The sequence below is a fragment of the Hirundo rustica genome, chromosome 1, assembly GCF_015227805.2.
Source record: "Hirundo rustica isolate bHirRus1 chromosome 1, bHirRus1.pri.v3, whole genome shotgun sequence".
Classification (NCBI taxonomy): Eukaryota; Metazoa; Chordata; class Aves; order Passeriformes; family Hirundinidae; genus Hirundo; species Hirundo rustica.
Genome location: NC_053450.1, coordinates 27,477,679 through 27,495,174, shown reverse-complemented (window position 1 = coordinate 27,495,174; position 17,496 = coordinate 27,477,679). Strand labels below are relative to the sequence as shown.

The following is a 17,496-nucleotide window of genomic DNA, read 5'->3' as shown; positions in this document are numbered from 1 at the left end:
CTCATGTTAAGGAAACAAGTTTTCTAAAAAGACATGTTTCATGACTGTAACTTTCTCCTCATAGCTGGAAAAATACATATGAGCGAAAACATCTATAAGGATTCCACCATACCACTTCTCCAGCTGGAAATAACTTTGGAGGACATGCTATTAGTACTCTGACTCTAGAAAAACCTGTGTGGTTTCTCTCCATATGCAGGCAGATGTGAACAACAAAACCCCCTAAAATTTGCTTCCTTAGGACACCAGCCTTAGAAAGCTAGCTTCACTTCTACAAATTATGTCATAGCTTAAAAATGTGATAGAAATTGGGTGGACAAGCCCTTTCATCAGAGGGGATTCCAGTCTGGTCATACTCTCCCCATGCAGAAGAAACACCAAATAATACTCCCTTTCTCATACAGATAAACAGCGGCCTCTTCTGCTTTGACCAAACTCCAGGACCTCAACTAGCAATTTCCCGAATTTTCGTCCAAGCAATATTCCCTGAAAGTCAGGTCCTTCTTTTATGCCCTCTCCAGTTCAAGCAAAGGAACCTCTTTTACCCCCTGCAGCTAGGCCCTCTTTTGACCCTTTCCCCAGCTATAGCCTAGGATAACAGCTTCTCTCCTACAGGGGACTAGGAAAACCTTGTAACACTGTAACTGTATGAATGTAAAATTCTAAGACTGGATTTTGAAATAATTTTGGAAAAGCAGGTATTAGCATTTTATCCAGGATGTGTTTTAGGTCAACCTGCTAATTTCAGGCTTAAGGCCATAACTGCTAAAAATCTAGGTCCTTTTCTGGTTCCTAATAAATGAAAATATGCAAATGGAAAAACAAAACAACCCTACCCCAATCCATCATAAAAACTGCATTAACAACTAACACTACTAGAAGGTTTTCATTGGGCTACTTTAAAATTTAACAAGGCTTTTTACATTAAAAATTAGGAAGAGAACTCTGTCTTCTAAAATACAGCAACACCAGCTGCAGAAACAACTGTCAAAGTCCCTTACATGCTGAATTATTTCACAAGCCATATATCCCTCTCATAAATGGTTTGAATTGGCATTGGTTAACAATCGACTTAATTTACAATCGTAAAGAAAATGTCCTACTTCAGTATTACCAAAATTGAAGTTAAAACTTACTCTGAGCTCAGAGTAATCCACAAATACTCCTCGTTTTTGAATTTTGATTGCTTTCTTGTCCCATACTTGTGGTTGCACATCCACCTGAGAACATCTTGCAGGAAGGTGTACCTGTGAACCTGGAATGACACAAATTTAAGTCAGGATTTCTCGTAATGTGGAATAGAGTGTCTGCAAAGTATCCTGTACCTAAAATAGGATAATAATTTTTTAATATTTCTGTACAATAACAGAGAAAAAATTGAGTCAATTCATGGTGCTCAAATGCAAGTACATGAAAAATGATTGACAGAAAATTATCACCAAAGCAAGCACTGTATTAGCTGTTAACTTACAGTAACAAAGTTGTATATGCAGAATATCCTTACCAATATTGTTTTTTGATGCAGGAGGTTCAGCAGCTTGCTTCATAATCAAGTTCTCATAAAACGCTTTTCTTTCAGCACAGGTAGGCCGCGGGATATTGAAAACTTCTCCATGATTGGTATTAAACAATGCTTTTATCTAGACCATGAGAAGAAAAGCAATTTCAGATATAAGGCCACAAAAATTTTTATTTTCTATTCCAAACAGATGAATGCATTTCTAAATTGCACTGAATAGTCATCTAGATAAACTATTAAAAGTTAACTTCTTGGCCTCAGATTTTCATAGCACTGCAGACTGAAATATTTTCTCTAATTAACCTTCTAGGGTTTAATCCATGAAAAAAAGTATGATAAAGCAATCAGAATGGGCTGACATTCACCACCCCAAATACTGCTTATTGTACATTTATCCAGCTTGATGTCCTTTAGCTTGAATATTTATGACAGCTATAGAGGGAAGAGGCAGGGCTCAGCAGACAAGTGCCAACTTTTTGATAATGTGAGTTGCTGGTTTTTTGTGGGTTTTTTTGGGTTTTGGTTTTTTTTTTTTTTTTTTTTTTTGTTTTGTTTTGTTTTTGGTTTTTTTTTGTGTGTGTTTTTTTTTGTTTGGTTTGGTTTGGGTTTTTTTGTTTTTAATTTTAGAAGGCACTTACTAATTTTATAAAAACTTCTGTTACTTAGACGAAATAATCAGAGCAGCATATTAATATTTTAAACACCTTCCTTTAATGAATGTCCTCAGATTCAAGAAGTGTTCTTAATTAATTTTGTTAAGAAATACAACTAAAAATTGATTTCCAAGTTGCTTAAACAGAAGTTAGTCCCTAGCTTTTTAATTTGTCAAGTTTCCACCTGGATGAAGAAAGAAATTGATTTTTTTGTGAAATAGTTTAATGTAGAAATTACACTTTATCACCAAGTGTGACCACAGTACTTTTTCAGTAAAAATGTTTTCAGAAAAGCAGTCTTTTTCCCAGCTACCTTCCAAGCACTGTGTATTCTTCACTAAGCACACATCACAAACCATCTTGAAGCTATGGAACTAGTTGTCTGAAGTGTATCTATGTGTCTGTCTAGTAAGCACAAGTGTGAGAGAAGGGAGAAAAAGCTGGGTCAAAGTCAATCTCTTTACTCAGAAAACACTTTCGACAAGTGCTTTCAGCATTGTTTTGTCTAAACAAATTTTAAGAGACAGGGTTCTGGTGCCTGAGTAATAACAACATAAATCTCTTAAGAGCAGCATGTACTCCAACGTTTCAAGGAGTTGTAAATCAACAAGAAACTGAGTAACAAAGAAAAGTATTGACAGAAATACCTCTTCAGGGAGATCTTCATGTGGCACATCAGATGTTGCAAGGAGCAAAACTGGAGCAAAATATGGAATGCTATTCAGTAGTCCTGTAAAACCAGCTTTCAGTGTAGGTCCAGCAGCTTCCCACCACGAAGGGATTTGTGGGATATAAATGATACTTGGTGCTGTTCTTTGAGCTTCTTGTATCAACTGGTGAAATGAAAGCTTGGATAAGAAAACTACATCATGTAGAACAGGCTGCTAAGTAACTACATATCAGTCAGACTATCTCGTGAAATAAGAGTGCATAAAGCCAAGACATCTAGACAAACAAATAAATGAACAACTCCTCAAAAATAAGGTAGCATTTTCACTTTGACTCAAACATAAACATTGCTATACAGACAGAAACAGAACTGAATTGGATTTCAAAGCTACTTAGGGGTAAGGTAACTCCTAAAGAGCCTCAAAACTCAGATGATGTGATGATGTGCCTGAAAAATCGACTAACCCTTCAGCTAAGCATGCTAGCCTGAAGAAATTGCTACACAACTGTGACTGCACCATTTCCACTTCAGTGTGGGCCCATACCCACACTAGACTGGAGCACAGACTGAACAAAGGCCTATGAGAAAAGATGAGGGCTACCAGAGTAAAAGAAGCCTGGTCACAAATCATAATTTCAAGCACATTTTATAAGAGGTGACCAGTCCTTAGCCTGCCTCAAGAGCTAAATCACTCAGAGCCTCTCATTCCTTTCATTATCAAAGTATCCATCTCACCAGATTATGTGCTTTGAAAGACCACAAACCACGGCCTACAGATGGCCCTTCAATCACAGAAGAGAACATGAATCTACTGCATCAGAGAAATGGCAACAGTCCTGTCCTGTGGCAAATTTCTCCATGCACCATTTCAGAGTTACAATGTGCAGGGAGATCCCGCCACAAGATAGAAAATGTGTGGTATATCCATGCAGTAGACAGGGTATTTATATAGTCATAGGAGCAGCCATGACATAGCAAAAAGAAAATTGTTCCTCCTGTGTGGCAAACAAGTATCCAGTCACATGATGTGTCTTACTTGTACAGCTCTAAAATGCTGCTAATAAAGTTCAAAAGATTTTAATACAGTAATACCAAGTAATGAAATTTGTTTTCTGCCTAAAGGTAGAAAATCAAAACTGCAGTAATCTACTTATATTTATTTTTCTGGTTAAGGAACATGCATCCATTTACACATTTCAGCATTCCATGAATTGCAACTCTTTCATTGCATTTCATTGCAGCAGAACAAACTGTATATCTATATCTATATATAAAAATTATTTGCACAAAAATTTTAGCTTCCTACAAATACAATAAAAATATTACAAAAAGTGCATTGATGCCATCAGGCTGATGCAGAGCCAGCTACTGGGAGCACAGAGATTTAAGAAGAAACAAAAACAACTTCCTGGATCCCATCAAGACCAGCAGGATTCCTTGACACAAAGAGGGGCTTAGTAGCAGCACCTCCCATCATCCCGAGCTGCTAGCAACATCCTGCCTCTTTCATTTCAAATAGAAATGAAACATAGCTATGTACAAATGTCCTTATTCAGCATCATTCCATCTACAAGAAAAGTGAAATTTCAGACAAAAGTAAACATAACAGCAAATTCAAACCAGGACAACTCCATTATCAGTGAGTTGTGCTCATTTCACTTGTTTATATACAGTTCAAGAATCCTGTGAGATCAACAAAAAAATAGATACCTGTGAACATGTTCCTTCCTGTGATGTGGTGCTAACAAACAAGTTTGTTAAATCTAGTGTATAGGCTGGAAACTTTTCCAGGGCGTGTAATATGGCAGGTGCCAAATCAAAAGCCGGCCCACATCCTGGCTCTCCAACTAGTAAGAACCGTGGCCTGAAAGACGTTGGCTGGCAAGAAAGATTTCTACAATAAGAAGAAAACAAGTTTAAAAAAGAGTGATGAAGAGGTACACAGATGTTAAATCTTTTTCCCATACTTTTTTTTTTTTTCCTAAATATGCTCCATGTTCTACTAAATAATAAGCTGTTCTATGATTCTGTGATCAAGAAGACCAGTCTATTTATTGAAATTTATTTTCTCAAAAACTGGTATCACTCCTCTGCTAAATATCCTGTCAGTCTGCAGTACGTCTGCTATTTCTTTGGCTGGGTTATGTAACAGTTCTTAAATCTCACAGGGGGACTGTCCAGGCAAATACACACAAATACACCTGATACGGAGCAGAATAACAACTCTCACAGCACAAACCAGTCTGGGTCTCTTCATAAACAATCAATTTCAGCTTGTCTTGGTTTTAAGTGAGATCTCTACACGTATCAAATTTAGCTAAAATTTGGACACAGTTCCTGGAGATGTTGGGAAGAAAGGGGCAAGCCCATATTTCTAGGAAAAAAGGTAATGTACATACTGAAACACATTAGTGTATCTGAAGAAGAACATGACCAGACTGCTTAAATTACAGCACTATACTAATTATGTATAGGATTTATATTTATTTTATTCATTCATTCTGGTGGTTTCATTTTTGACTTGTGCATTAATTTCCTAGTCAGCTTGATTTACATACATGAAATACACTTGTGAAGAGGTTTGTGAATTTTCCCACCACTTTACTATTGTGCCTTTACTTGCTGAAGTCAAAGATCCTAGAGACGTAACCAAGCTCAGCGAGTCATGTATTCTAGGCAGCACAGCCATAGGAAGGGAGAAAAATATCTGACAATCATCTATTTTTAAAATTATTGGACTACGTGACTTCCATAATTAAAATGTCAAAAGATAACAAAAAAAACAGTAGGGTAAAGGAAAAAAATGCAGACATTTAAATTTTTCTCACAATGATTTAACAAACCACTTCTTGATTTTGTTTCTGATACATAACTTGCTACTGGTTCAGCCATCTAGGAATGTAGAATGGTAAAAGATGGCTACATAAATCCATAGAGGTTTTCTAAGCTAAAAGGACACAATGAGCATTTTTTGGGTCTTGAGTCTTTGAAGGAATACTGTGGATTAAACCAACATGTTTTAATGGTCTGTGAACCCGTCTGACTTAGTAAAAGAAGGCTGGGCCAATCAGTTTGACGGGTTAGGGGGCAATGTAGTCAGAACAGTTAGATCTAGTATGTAGTTGGACCTTCACAGCTGAATTCTTGCAAATATTGATCACCCCCATATGCACGCTTGTTACCCTGGTTTTTCTGAGTTTTTTAAAGCCTTTTGAATTTTCATAAAATGGAGTCAGACCTTTTAGCTACTGTACAATATTAGAAGCAGTTTCTACCGTTTTCTCACAGATGTAACCTAAACAAATCCTTTGTTTTTCATTCTCTGTCCTTTGTTTGCATATTTCTAACCTGAAAACAATTGTAACTAACAGTTGGTCTAGCCACTGAAGCTGAGGGGTGTTTAACCCCAGAAGCCAATCTTTAGCCAGACCCACAAATGTATAAGAAGTAAGAAATAAACAAGGAGGCTCTCTCAGCCCTGACTCAGCCTTGAGCTGGGACAGAGGAACCTCTCTGCCCTGCGAAATTTCTCGTCTACGTGTGATTGCTTTGCGTGTCCAGGTAACACATGCTCAACCTCTTCATCTAGCAGCCTTCACATATTTACATAACATTTTACAGATGCAGCCATTTCAAAAATGCAACCATAAAGAGAACAAACATACCTACTAAAAGTGTGGAATTCTGCCCTTTTGCTGTAAGGCCTCTTTTCAGAGATTGATGGTGAGTCATCATCACTGTCAATCCCATCATTCCCTAAAATAGGATTTAAAGAGAAGAAACATTTGTTATCTTTACTGAGTAGTTCATCTCTCACTCTTGCTTTAATATGCTTTTGAAATCAGTGCTGGAAACCATTTCTCTTGCATTTTGTTATGTGAATGCTATTATCTGAAGAGTACACCCTACCACAGGTCAGAGATTGCATGAGTCTATACAAAGCTGTCCTATGTCTTACGATTTGCATCAGGTATTAACTCTCATGGGTCCTTACTGGGACAAGTGTTATTTAATATCTTCATCACTGACATATATGAAGGAATTGAGTGAAACCTCAGTAAATTTGCTGATGACACCAAGCTGAGCAGTCCAGTTGACACACCTAAAGGATGGGATGCCATCCAGAGGGACCTGGACAAGGTCAGTAACTGGGACAATGGTAATCTCATGAGGTTCAACAGGTCCAAGTTCAAGGTGCTGCATCTGGGTCGGGGCAACCCCCAGTATCAACACAAGCTGGGAATGAAAAGATCAAGAGAAGCCCTGACAAGAATGACTTAGGGTTGCTGGTGGATGAGAGGCTGGACATGACCCAGCAATTTCTGAGTGCTCTTGCAACTGAGAAAGTACCTCAATTGTATCTGGGGCGGCATCCAAAGCAGCGTGGGTAGCAGGCCAAAGGAGGAGATTCTGCCCCTCTGCTCTGCTCTGGTGAGACCCCACCTGCAGTGCTGAATCCAGTTCTGGGGTCCCAGCACTGGAAGGACATTGACCTGTTGGAGCAAGTCCACAGAAGGGCCACCAAGATGATGAGAGGGATGGGAGCGCCTCTGCTATGAGGAAAGGCTGGGAAAATTTGGTTTGTTTAGCCTGGAAAAGAAAAGGCTTCAGCATGACCTACTTTTGGCTTTCCAGAACCTGAAGAAAATCTACGGGAAAGATGGAGAGGGACTCCTTACAAGAGCATGTAATAGGAGCACAGGGGGAACGGGTTCAGACTGAAAGAGAGTAAGTTGAGATTGTATATCAGGAAAAAAATTCTTTACTAGGAGAGTGGTGAAACATTGAAACAGGTTGCCCAGAGAAGTCGTAGATTCCCAATTCTTGGAAGTGTTCAAAGCCAGGCTGGATGGAGCTCTAGTGGAAGGTGTCCCTGTCCAAGGCAATGGGGTTGGAATTAGATCACCTTGAAGGTCCCTTCCAATGCAAATCATTCTATGATTCTACAGTTTGGAAAGAAGTGCCTTATATGTGAAATCTTAGATCCATCTCTGAAATGATTAACAGAATGTGAGCTGCTGTCAAAATAACAGGGGGCTCCCGTAGAGAACCCAGAGTTCTCCACTCCCATGTTGTGAGTCATGCACAGCTCCCACTCTGCACGTGCAAAGTATAAAATAGCACCGTCATTAGAGCTGAGAAGTTTGTGTATGTTGGCTGCAGAAATCAGAAGGTTTTGCTTTGGCAGGATTTTAAACAAATAGATGTTATTGTAATACCTTCGTTCTTCTTCAGTGCAAGCTTTGCATGGGGGAATGTTCTCTGCAAGGCTTGTAAAATTCTTTCCAAGGTGTTTTCTAACAGCGGCTTTGAAATAGGTGGTAGTGCTCTCCCAGATGAAGCCCCAGCTCTCTGTGATGCTGGAACAATCTTCTGCATGGCCATGGCAAAATCCTTTGCTGTTACTTTAATTGATCTGGCATCTATCTTCAGTCTTTTGTCACTCTCATGTATCTGCGGATAGCGGCGGCGCAAAGCACAGAGCCCAGCATCAGCACATAAGGCTTTAATATCAGCACCACAGAATCCTGACAAACAAAACAAGAACCAAATGTTACATCAACATATATAAAAACTGTCTGTATGGCCGAGCCAAGAGTGTTGGTGAACGATGCTACATCCAGTTGGCAGAGGATTCACTAGTGGTGTTCCCCAAGGCTCAGAACTGAGTTCAATCCTTTGTAATATCTTTATCAATGGCGTGGATGAGGGTATTGAGTATATCCTCAGTAAGATTGTGGACAACTCTGCATTGGCTGGGAGTGTTGATCTGCTGGAGAGTAAGAAGGCTCTTCAGGACTGGATCTGGACAGGCTGGATCAATGGGTATGAGGTTCAAGAAAGCGAGGTGCCAGCTCCCGAACTTCAGTCACAGGCTTCCCATGCAGCACTACAGGCTGAGGGCAGAGTGGTTGAACACTGCCCAGGGGAAAAGGACCCACACTCCTTCCAAACTCACCAATACATTTCTCAGCCAAGTCTTCAAGTAAGTTGTCTGATGGCTTCAGGGTCCAGTCTCGTGTGTGAATTTTGAAAATTTCTAATCTTGCCTAGAAACAAAATGGTTGTAGTTTAGTTTGCCTTACGTTTTCTCCTAAGAAAACAACCACAACACAAAACCCCCAAACCTCTCACACTAGTACAAATACTTTCCTTGTCTGCTACACTCCTAAGTATTTTAAACATAGTTATTAATACACTCACTGCTTCTTCAAGCAGGAAATTTAATAGTTCTTAAATTTTTACATCAAGCTGTTGTGGGGGATGCAGTGAAATAAAAGGCAGGTGCATCTTCCATAAAAAGTGAGTTTATAAGTGTGTGACCTAATGATTTTGAAGAACAAATTGTAGTTAAAGCCTCGTCTGCAAATTGACATTTTGCATTCAAATAAAATTGTCTCAAATTTAGCAAAATTACAGTGAGAGTTTCAGTAGTTCATCAAATTTGCTCTTCTGCCAGTTCATTCAAAGAAAACAGTCCTAGTCCATTTAAAATTGCTACAGTTGCTACCAAGAACAAAAACTATGACTCAAACTACTGTCACTCATCCAGAAAATGTCAAATATCGCCCATTCTCATCTCTGATCCTAGCAAGACTTTCAGTGAAGTATCTCCTCATATACAGATAAATTATGGCTCACTTCTAGAATTCTTCCACAGCAGGGAATTGTGTATTAGATCTGTTTCATGGCACCTTGTTCTCTTGTTCCTGAGAGCAGATAAGTACTGGATACAAATGTTTGTGCTAAATGCACTGTTTCATGCATTTTTACTAGCCTTCAATCCAATTAGCCTTTTATCTTTGCTCCAAAAAGTGTGAAGAAATATCAGTGATAGTCAGAGAGAAAACACAAAAGCAGGGTTACAGTTTTGCGCACCATCTCTCTCCCAACTGTCCCCACCCCAATATTTTAGTTGCTATAAAAGAGATTTCTTCTTTGCTTAGCTATTGCCATTGAACTTAAAGTGCTTCACCTGCACAGTGTACTTCATATCTTTGCCCAAGAGAGAAGCAACTATTTGTTGACATCATCCTACTCCTATATATATATTCAGTACCAGGTTTGCCTTTCACAGTACAATGAATATCTCCAGGTATCCCTCTTGTGTCCAAGCTGTACACTACAGATGGAGACTTGCACTGCTCCACGATGCTGCCTTGTTACATGGGTTTGTTATAAAGACATCCTTCAGCACATAAGGTTGGTTTGAAGTTCTGACCTCTTTGTTTGGCAAGTTGAAGCGGAATTCTCGTTCAAAGCGCCCAGGTCTTCGCAAAGCAGGATCTATAGAATCCAGTCTGTTGGTGGCTCCTATTACCACAACCTCTCCTCTGCTGGCTAAGCCATCCATAAGTGTCAGAAGTGTCCCCACAACAGAGCTAACAGAAAAATATACTTTTCATTCACCGGTTTAGTAAATTTTCTTCAGTCCCACATAACCTTCTTCACTGATCCTTCAAAAAGGACAAGTTTTTATTGGCAAGATACTCATCAGAGAAATAATTATTTTAAGACATAGAAAAATACAGATAAGGTAACACAGACCTTGTACTGATATCAAGCTTAGTGAATTATTTCCAATTATTGTTTAAAAATCATCTGAAATTCACTAGCACTGAATTACTATTTTTCAGCTTAAATGAAAGCGTCACATCAAGATAAATAGGTTGCGGTCTTCTTTCCACAAAGATCAAGCACCTTCTACGTAGATACAAAACATGTCCTACCTATGAACCTGGTCTTGTTTGCTGGACCGTACAGGAGCAAGAGCATCGATCTCATCAAAGAAAATAATTGAAGGTCGCATCTGGTAGGCCTACAAAGAAAACACAGGAACACTAACATCAGGAAAACAGTACTACTTGAAAGAGAAAATGCATGAAAGACACTATGGTTGGGAAGGCTAGATTTTTCATCAGGGATCTCTACTAATTAACCTAATGTGAAACAGCAGCCTGTCAACAGAAAACAGTAGCTTTCAACCCACTGAGACTGGGTGACAGGAAAGAAAAAATCATACCAGTAGTTTTTACTGCTATTTGGCAACCATGACAACAGAGACAGGACTCAAAGTTACTGGAAGTGACCTTCCATTACTAATTTAAATGAACGTGTTTACACCCTGCATCTGTTTCCCTCTCAGCTAAAGCTACCATCTCTTGCTTCTTGAGACCTTTTTTGTGATTGAGTTGTGTGTATGGTGGAGGATTTTTTCGAGGGCGGTGGTGGTGTTGATTTTCTTGTTTGCTTTACTAATCTTTTCAATACATCTCAAGAGACTTCACTGAAAAAGGGAACATTGATAATCCCATTTCAGTGGAAGGAGATTACAAATCATGAAAAAGAGTGAGTTCTTGACCACAAAAAGTTAGTTACAATTCCAACAGAACACAAGTCATGTTTCAACCTTACCTGCTCAAATACTAAACGAAGCTGTCGTTCAGATTCTCCTACCCATTTACTCATGCAGTCAGCAGCACTTCTCATAAAAAATGTCACTTTCCTGTCACCTCTACTACATTCGTTAGCAAGTGCACGAGCAACCAGGGTCTTTCCAGTCCCTGGTGGACCATAGAATAAACAGCCTCTACAATTTAAAAGAAAGAAATTTTTTAAAAATTCACATAAGAAAAAACATCATGGAAGAGTATCTATTACAACCCCCATCCCCAAAACACACAACTCTGCTCTCATAAGCTGAACACTTCATGGATAAGATAGTAACAGCTGAAGTGTGAGAAAAGTCAAAAGCATTCCTACACATTCTGCGAGGCAGCAAACAAAATGAATAAAGAGAATAATGCAGATGTACAAAATCTTGAGAAAAGATAGTAGCAAGCCAGTTCTGAAAAAACAATAGAGATGGTTACAGTAGAGTGGAGCAAAACAAGAGCAAAATTCCAAAATGCAGAATCTGAGACTGGGCTAACTTAGGAATCATCAGTTCATTTTTCAGTGATAAACTGCATGTTCATTCTTGTCTTCACAAAAGTCAGGTTTTGAGAATAAAGCATTTCATTCTCCCTTAAAAAGCTTTAAGTCACTGGATTTGGTCGCCTTTTGCTGGTGATCAAGGAAGAGGAAGTAGTCTAAAAAGGGGAAGGCATTCTGCATTTCTGTATTTCCATCAACTAGAGGAGCCAATGCACTGCTGCTTCAAAAAGAATTTCAACGAACAAAGAAGCAAATCACTGATTTTCTTTTCAATGTTTGTAATACTTTTAAATTCACCGGAAGCAAAGAATTTAAAGTCCTATTTCAATATACCATGACCAAGGAAATATAAAGCTAATGAATCTCTAGCAACCTCATTTCAAAACACAGAACTCGCTTAGCTGGGTAAGAAGGGAACAGATTCTTATTTCAGCTCTGGCACAAAACACATTGCAAACTTCTAGCTGCAAGTTCCATCAGTTGTAAAACTAATACCTGAAAATACTTGGGGGAAAAAAAGGGTTGGGGTAAGACACAAATGGACTTCCACAAAACAAACTACAGTTAACTACCAGCAGATAATTCCTTCCTGCTCACAAACTAATCAAGTCCACTTGCATGAAGGACTCTAAAGAAAAAAATCTCCAACTCCACCTTTTAAAGGCAAGACACTTTTAAAGGATAGTCTTGCCACACAGTAAATCTCTGCACCTACATATGTGCTGTATTCTATCCTTTTTTAAAAAATTACTTTTTATTCGTGCTAAAAAGAAACATAAATACTGCTGAAAGTTTTGAAGCATGGAAACATGTTGATACCTCAGCTGAATATTCTCGTGAAAATAATTGAGTTAAGAACTTATAGTTTTAAATGGTGTCTCTTACCTTGGAGGTTTAAATTTCAATATCTCAAAGACATCAGGATAAAGCAACGGCAAAATGACCATCTCTTTTAAAGCTGAAATGTGGTCAGATAGACCACCTACACAATGAAATTGTGCCTAAAGATGAAATCAACAGAACACATGTTAAAGAAAGCTGCAACCTCTATAAGGTTCCATCACAAATTAGATGTCTGCACAAAGAAAATGTTAGTGGCAATTTGCAAATTGCTTCAGAGAAAACTGTAACTCAAGGGAGCGGTAGATGGCCCATTACTGGAAGCTTTCATAAATACTGCAAATGTCTCACTGACACGATGAAGCAAAAATACTTACTGAACCATCTATTTGCATTTGCTCCACACCAGCCAGACTTGCTCCAATTATTATGTGATCTTTATGAACTTCACTTAAGTTGCCTTTCCGAGTTGCTTCAGTTTTCCTGTGATCATTTGGGACTCCCTTTATGTCATCTTTCTTAGAGTTGGCCGAAAGAGACCTAATTTGAATTAAGGAGAGAGAAAAAAGTGCTTTCTAATTTATTATGCAGTTAGATGATTTTTGATTTTTTAATGATAGCAAGTGAATCCAAAAGACCTTATAAACAAGCATAAGGTTCCTAAATAGTTATTAAATCCAACTGTTTTACATTTAATGGCCATGAGTAAATAAGGGAAACTTTAATTATTTTAAAAACTCTTAGCACTTGCAAGTGTGACTATTGCAACTTAAAATTTAGAATTTCATTAGGCATTTTTCTTGTTTAAGGATAGCTTCATAAAGAAACATGAACTCTCTTGGGTGATTGAATAAAAAAATCCATTGAAACTTCCATATTGGCTCTCCCTGTAAGTTGTCTTCCGTTTTAATAAATTGTACCCTTCAAAATTAAGTCTTAAATCTTAATTTGTACACCTTTCAAGTCTAAGATTTTGAGAGGGACATAATGTCTCCCATTCCAGAAAAATTAATTTCAGTTACACAATCTCAGCCACAACTCTCATCATCACCTTATCAGTGACCAAAAATACAGCATTTTCCAATAAAATCTAATGGCTAGTAAAAAGGATGGCCTCCCTGTAGTGTTTATTTCCCTTATACCCTCAGACTAGCACAGCAATAATCTGCAATTTTATTAATCTCTGATTACCACCAGTCCAAAAAACCTAGAAAGCATTATTCAGTCATATGACCAACAACACTTTTATAAAGGAGAACTATCACAAGCTATACGCCAACCTTTTAAGTTTTTTGCATGAATCTTTCTCTTTGACAGGTGAAGTACATTTGGAAGACCTTCGTTTACGTTTTCTTAGATCTGTTGAAAGCAAAGAATTTAGAATTTGTTACAAACAAGTTTGAGAGAAACCAGGATAGTCAAAGGCAGAAGATGGGACAAGTATTATCTATCTCTAAGTCCAGGAAAAGTCTCAAGGAAAGGATGTTGGGTGGTTTAATCAGTTCACAATAGAAGTAAAAAGACACATACCTGATATTTAAGAAAAATTGAAAACCACAAGAGTAAGATTATTAAGTCTCTTAAATTGCTATTCTTTTAAGGGTAGATAGGTAATTTTTTAAACTGAAAATAAGGATGCCAAATGGCAAGAAAAAAATAGATTGCTCACAGGATATATGCATTCAATGAAATTTACTGGCAGAATGAAGTAAGAAACATAAAGAGAAGTTCTGTATATGTATTTTCATTTAAAAATCCACCCTAAACCAACAACCCCCCACTTTCATGCAAGAAAGCAGCTCTCAAGAGACACTGTATAATATAAAGTATAACATACTGTATTGGGTCTGGCTGGGATGGAGTTGATTTTCCCCACAGCAGCCCTCACAGTGCTGTGCCATGCCTTGGTAGCTGGAAAGGTGTTGATAGCACACCAGTGTTTTGGCTATTGCTGAGCATTGCTGGTACAGCTTCAGCGCTGTCTCCCCAACATTCCACTCCCAAGCAGATTGCTGGGAAGAGCCTGGGAGGGGACACAACTGGGATAGCTGACCCAAATTAACCAAAGGGATTTTCCATACCATATGACATCAGCTTAGTTAAAAAGTTAAGAAAAGTAAAAGGAAGGTGGGGCATTTGTTATTTAAAATGTTTGCCTTCTGGAGCAATTGCTACATGTGCTGAAGTCCTGCTTCCTGGAAAGTGGTCAGACATCACTTGCTGATGGGAAGTAGAAAACAAAATCTTGTTTTTTGTTTGTGCACAATCTTTTTATTTTGCTTTGGTGAACTGCCTTAACCTACAAGTTGTCTTCCATCTTATTTTCTCTCCCCAATTCAGCTGGGATTGGTAGAGCAGCTTGGTGAGCACAGGCATGCAGCCGAGGTCAGCCCAGCACACCTACTTTCCAATGGAGATTCATAGCGCTCAACTGCTTTCCTCTGCCGGAAGGAGCGACGCAGGCCATCACCTTCTTTCCCTTCATTTCTTTCTGGTGAAAACACTGCACATCAACACAATGTTAAGTTGTGTAAGTACTGTTGCAAATGTGATGTATTCAAAACACACTGCATGACATATTCCCACCTGTCCACAACCTTTTATCTTGTAAGCATTTTGGAAAAACATGGATTTATTGTTTTTCCACTGAATACCTGTTCTGAGCTCACTACAGTACAGCCCTAGAGCTTACAGCTTGTGATAGCAATAGCAACATAAATTCTTTAACAGATTAAAAACAACAAGTAGTTCAGCCCGTTTCAATTGTTAAAGATATGTCTTTTGGTTAGAGTGTAGTCAAGAAAATTTAAAGCAGAAATAGCCTGAAATGCTACCTGGATCATCAGGTTTTTCATTGTTAGTTCTTCCCATATTTAGGCTTTCCTAATTAAGAGAAACAAGAAAGATTAGTCAGAAATATGCAAAAACCCCCTGTGGGCCTATTTGGTACTTATAGAGTTACATTATCAAGGCACTCCATACACACAATAGATAAACTAGGCATAGGAGGAGAGAATGGGAGCATCTCTCTGGTACCCAAGATTAATAACAAGTGTTTCTGCTCTAAAATATGCTTAGTACGGGTGATAGTTAAACACTTCACCAGATGCAAAAAAGAGTGCATCAATTAATCCCGGTAGATAATCCAAGAGTATAGCAGAACATAGGACAAAGCAATCCCTAGCAGACAAAAAAAATCATCCTGGCATTTGGGAGATGATAAACAAAGTACTATGGAAAATTCTGGTTTCATTAAAAAACAAACAAACAAACAAACCAAAGAAAACATAAAGGAATTCAGATCTAAACAAACAAAAAAAAGACCTATCAAATCAGGCTATGAAGATGTACAAAAAACAAAGCACCTGTCATTCAAAAGGACAGTGGACTAACTTAATAGAGGAAAACTAAGAGGGAATATGGCTACTGAATATCATTTTAACACAAGTTCCTCTCACAACAGAGGACTACTTGAGCTAACAGGTGAAGCTGGAAAAAAACAAACACAGATAAGAACACATCAGTTCTTAGTAAGATTTGAAGTGAAAACTCAAGCCCTAAAACGGCTTTTCATAAGCAGAGTCCATTCAAAAATCATAAGGCAATTCAGAAAGCATAGTTTATTGGCATGTATTGCATCATTTCACTGCTATTTTTGAGTATCTTCTGAAGAAGGTATTTCCTCCACCCTTAGAGTGTAGCTATAACATGACTGTAAGGTATTTAACTATAATTGGAGAGTAAAAAAATTAGTTTGGAGGAAGTTTGCTGAGCTAAATTAAAAATACAACTAAATTATTCCTCTGCGTGAAATACCCTACAAATCTTCTCCCCGTCATCCACTTTTTTGCAAGACTGCTTCTGAAGTACTAAGATACAAAGTTGATATGTAAGAGCAGAGATAGACAGGTACAAAAAAACCTCATTGAAATCAGCACACATAACCAGTATGATGTTTCAATACAGTTCGCCCAAAGCAAGTCATTGACCTCCAGCCAAGTTTTTCAACACTACTTAAAAATTAGGTCAAAAAGTTTACTTTTTTACAGAGAGATTTAGGAACAAGTGGTTTAGAATTTGCAAACATACACCATTTTCAGGTTTATTTTCCCCTCTTGCTGAACACACACAAAAAAATCTAATTTAGCAATAAAAAAATGAATTCTGAAGATCATATTAAGATAACAGAAGGAAATTATGGAAGTCTGTCATTGCACTTAGGCTGCTCTGCATGATAGCATTAAGTAATTTTTAGTTCACAGCCTTCCTCAGGCCACAGACTCACAGAGTGGGTTGGAAGGAAGCAATAAACACCATCGACTTCAACTCTTAAGATTGCTTACTCTTCTTGTAACTGGAATTAAGGTCTTACGCTGATTTTCTATGACTAAATATGGTAGAAAAAACATCTCGTCGTTACACTTTGCAAACCTTTCAGAAAACTATGTCAGTGTGGGCTTCACAAAGAGAAGTTACAGACACACAGACAGAAACGCTAGGACTGCTTCATTTTGTATCCAACTTTCCACCACATCTTAACTTGACCTGGAATTAGAAAATTAATTTTAATCATGAAAGAAAAGGTAATTAAACATGAAGGTGCTTCTGATGCCAAGAAAACTGATTTTGAGGAAAAGTTTAATCTACTGAAAGTCACAACATATAAAGTGATTGTTTTGGAGCACAAGAACCAGCCCACACATAACAGAAGCTCAGGTTTGATGATCACTGTGCAACAGGCAATCCCAAAATGAGGACACTACTAGCCAGTTTAGACATCAGCTTGCCCACATTCTTGGCACATGAAACACCTGCCAAGTACACCCTTCTGGACATACTCTGAACTGAAGTCTTAAACAACTACAAGAATTTGTTAA

At 38.1% G+C, this 17,496-nt stretch overlaps 1 protein-coding gene across 1 annotated transcript; it reads right to left on the bottom strand.

Moving 5' to 3' along the window:
- Window positions 1–765: 765 nt before the first annotated feature.
- On the bottom strand, window positions 766–17,028 carry LOC120762095 (ATPase family AAA domain-containing protein 2-like). The gene is made up of 17 exons (XM_040084134.1): window positions 16,963–17,028; window positions 15,454–15,502; window positions 15,024–15,122; window positions 13,900–13,978; window positions 12,997–13,159; window positions 12,665–12,780; window positions 11,258–11,432; window positions 10,573–10,661; window positions 10,065–10,224; window positions 8,802–8,892; window positions 8,062–8,370; window positions 6,508–6,598; window positions 4,553–4,736; window positions 2,820–3,005; window positions 1,505–1,640; window positions 1,137–1,255; window positions 766–792 (listed from the first exon to the last, which is right to left on the bottom strand). Exons 1-17 carry the CDS (start codon window positions 17,026–17,028, stop codon window positions 766–768), a joined length of 2,139 nt encoding a protein of 712 aa, XP_039940068.1.
- Window positions 17,029–17,496: the final 468 nt, after the last annotated feature.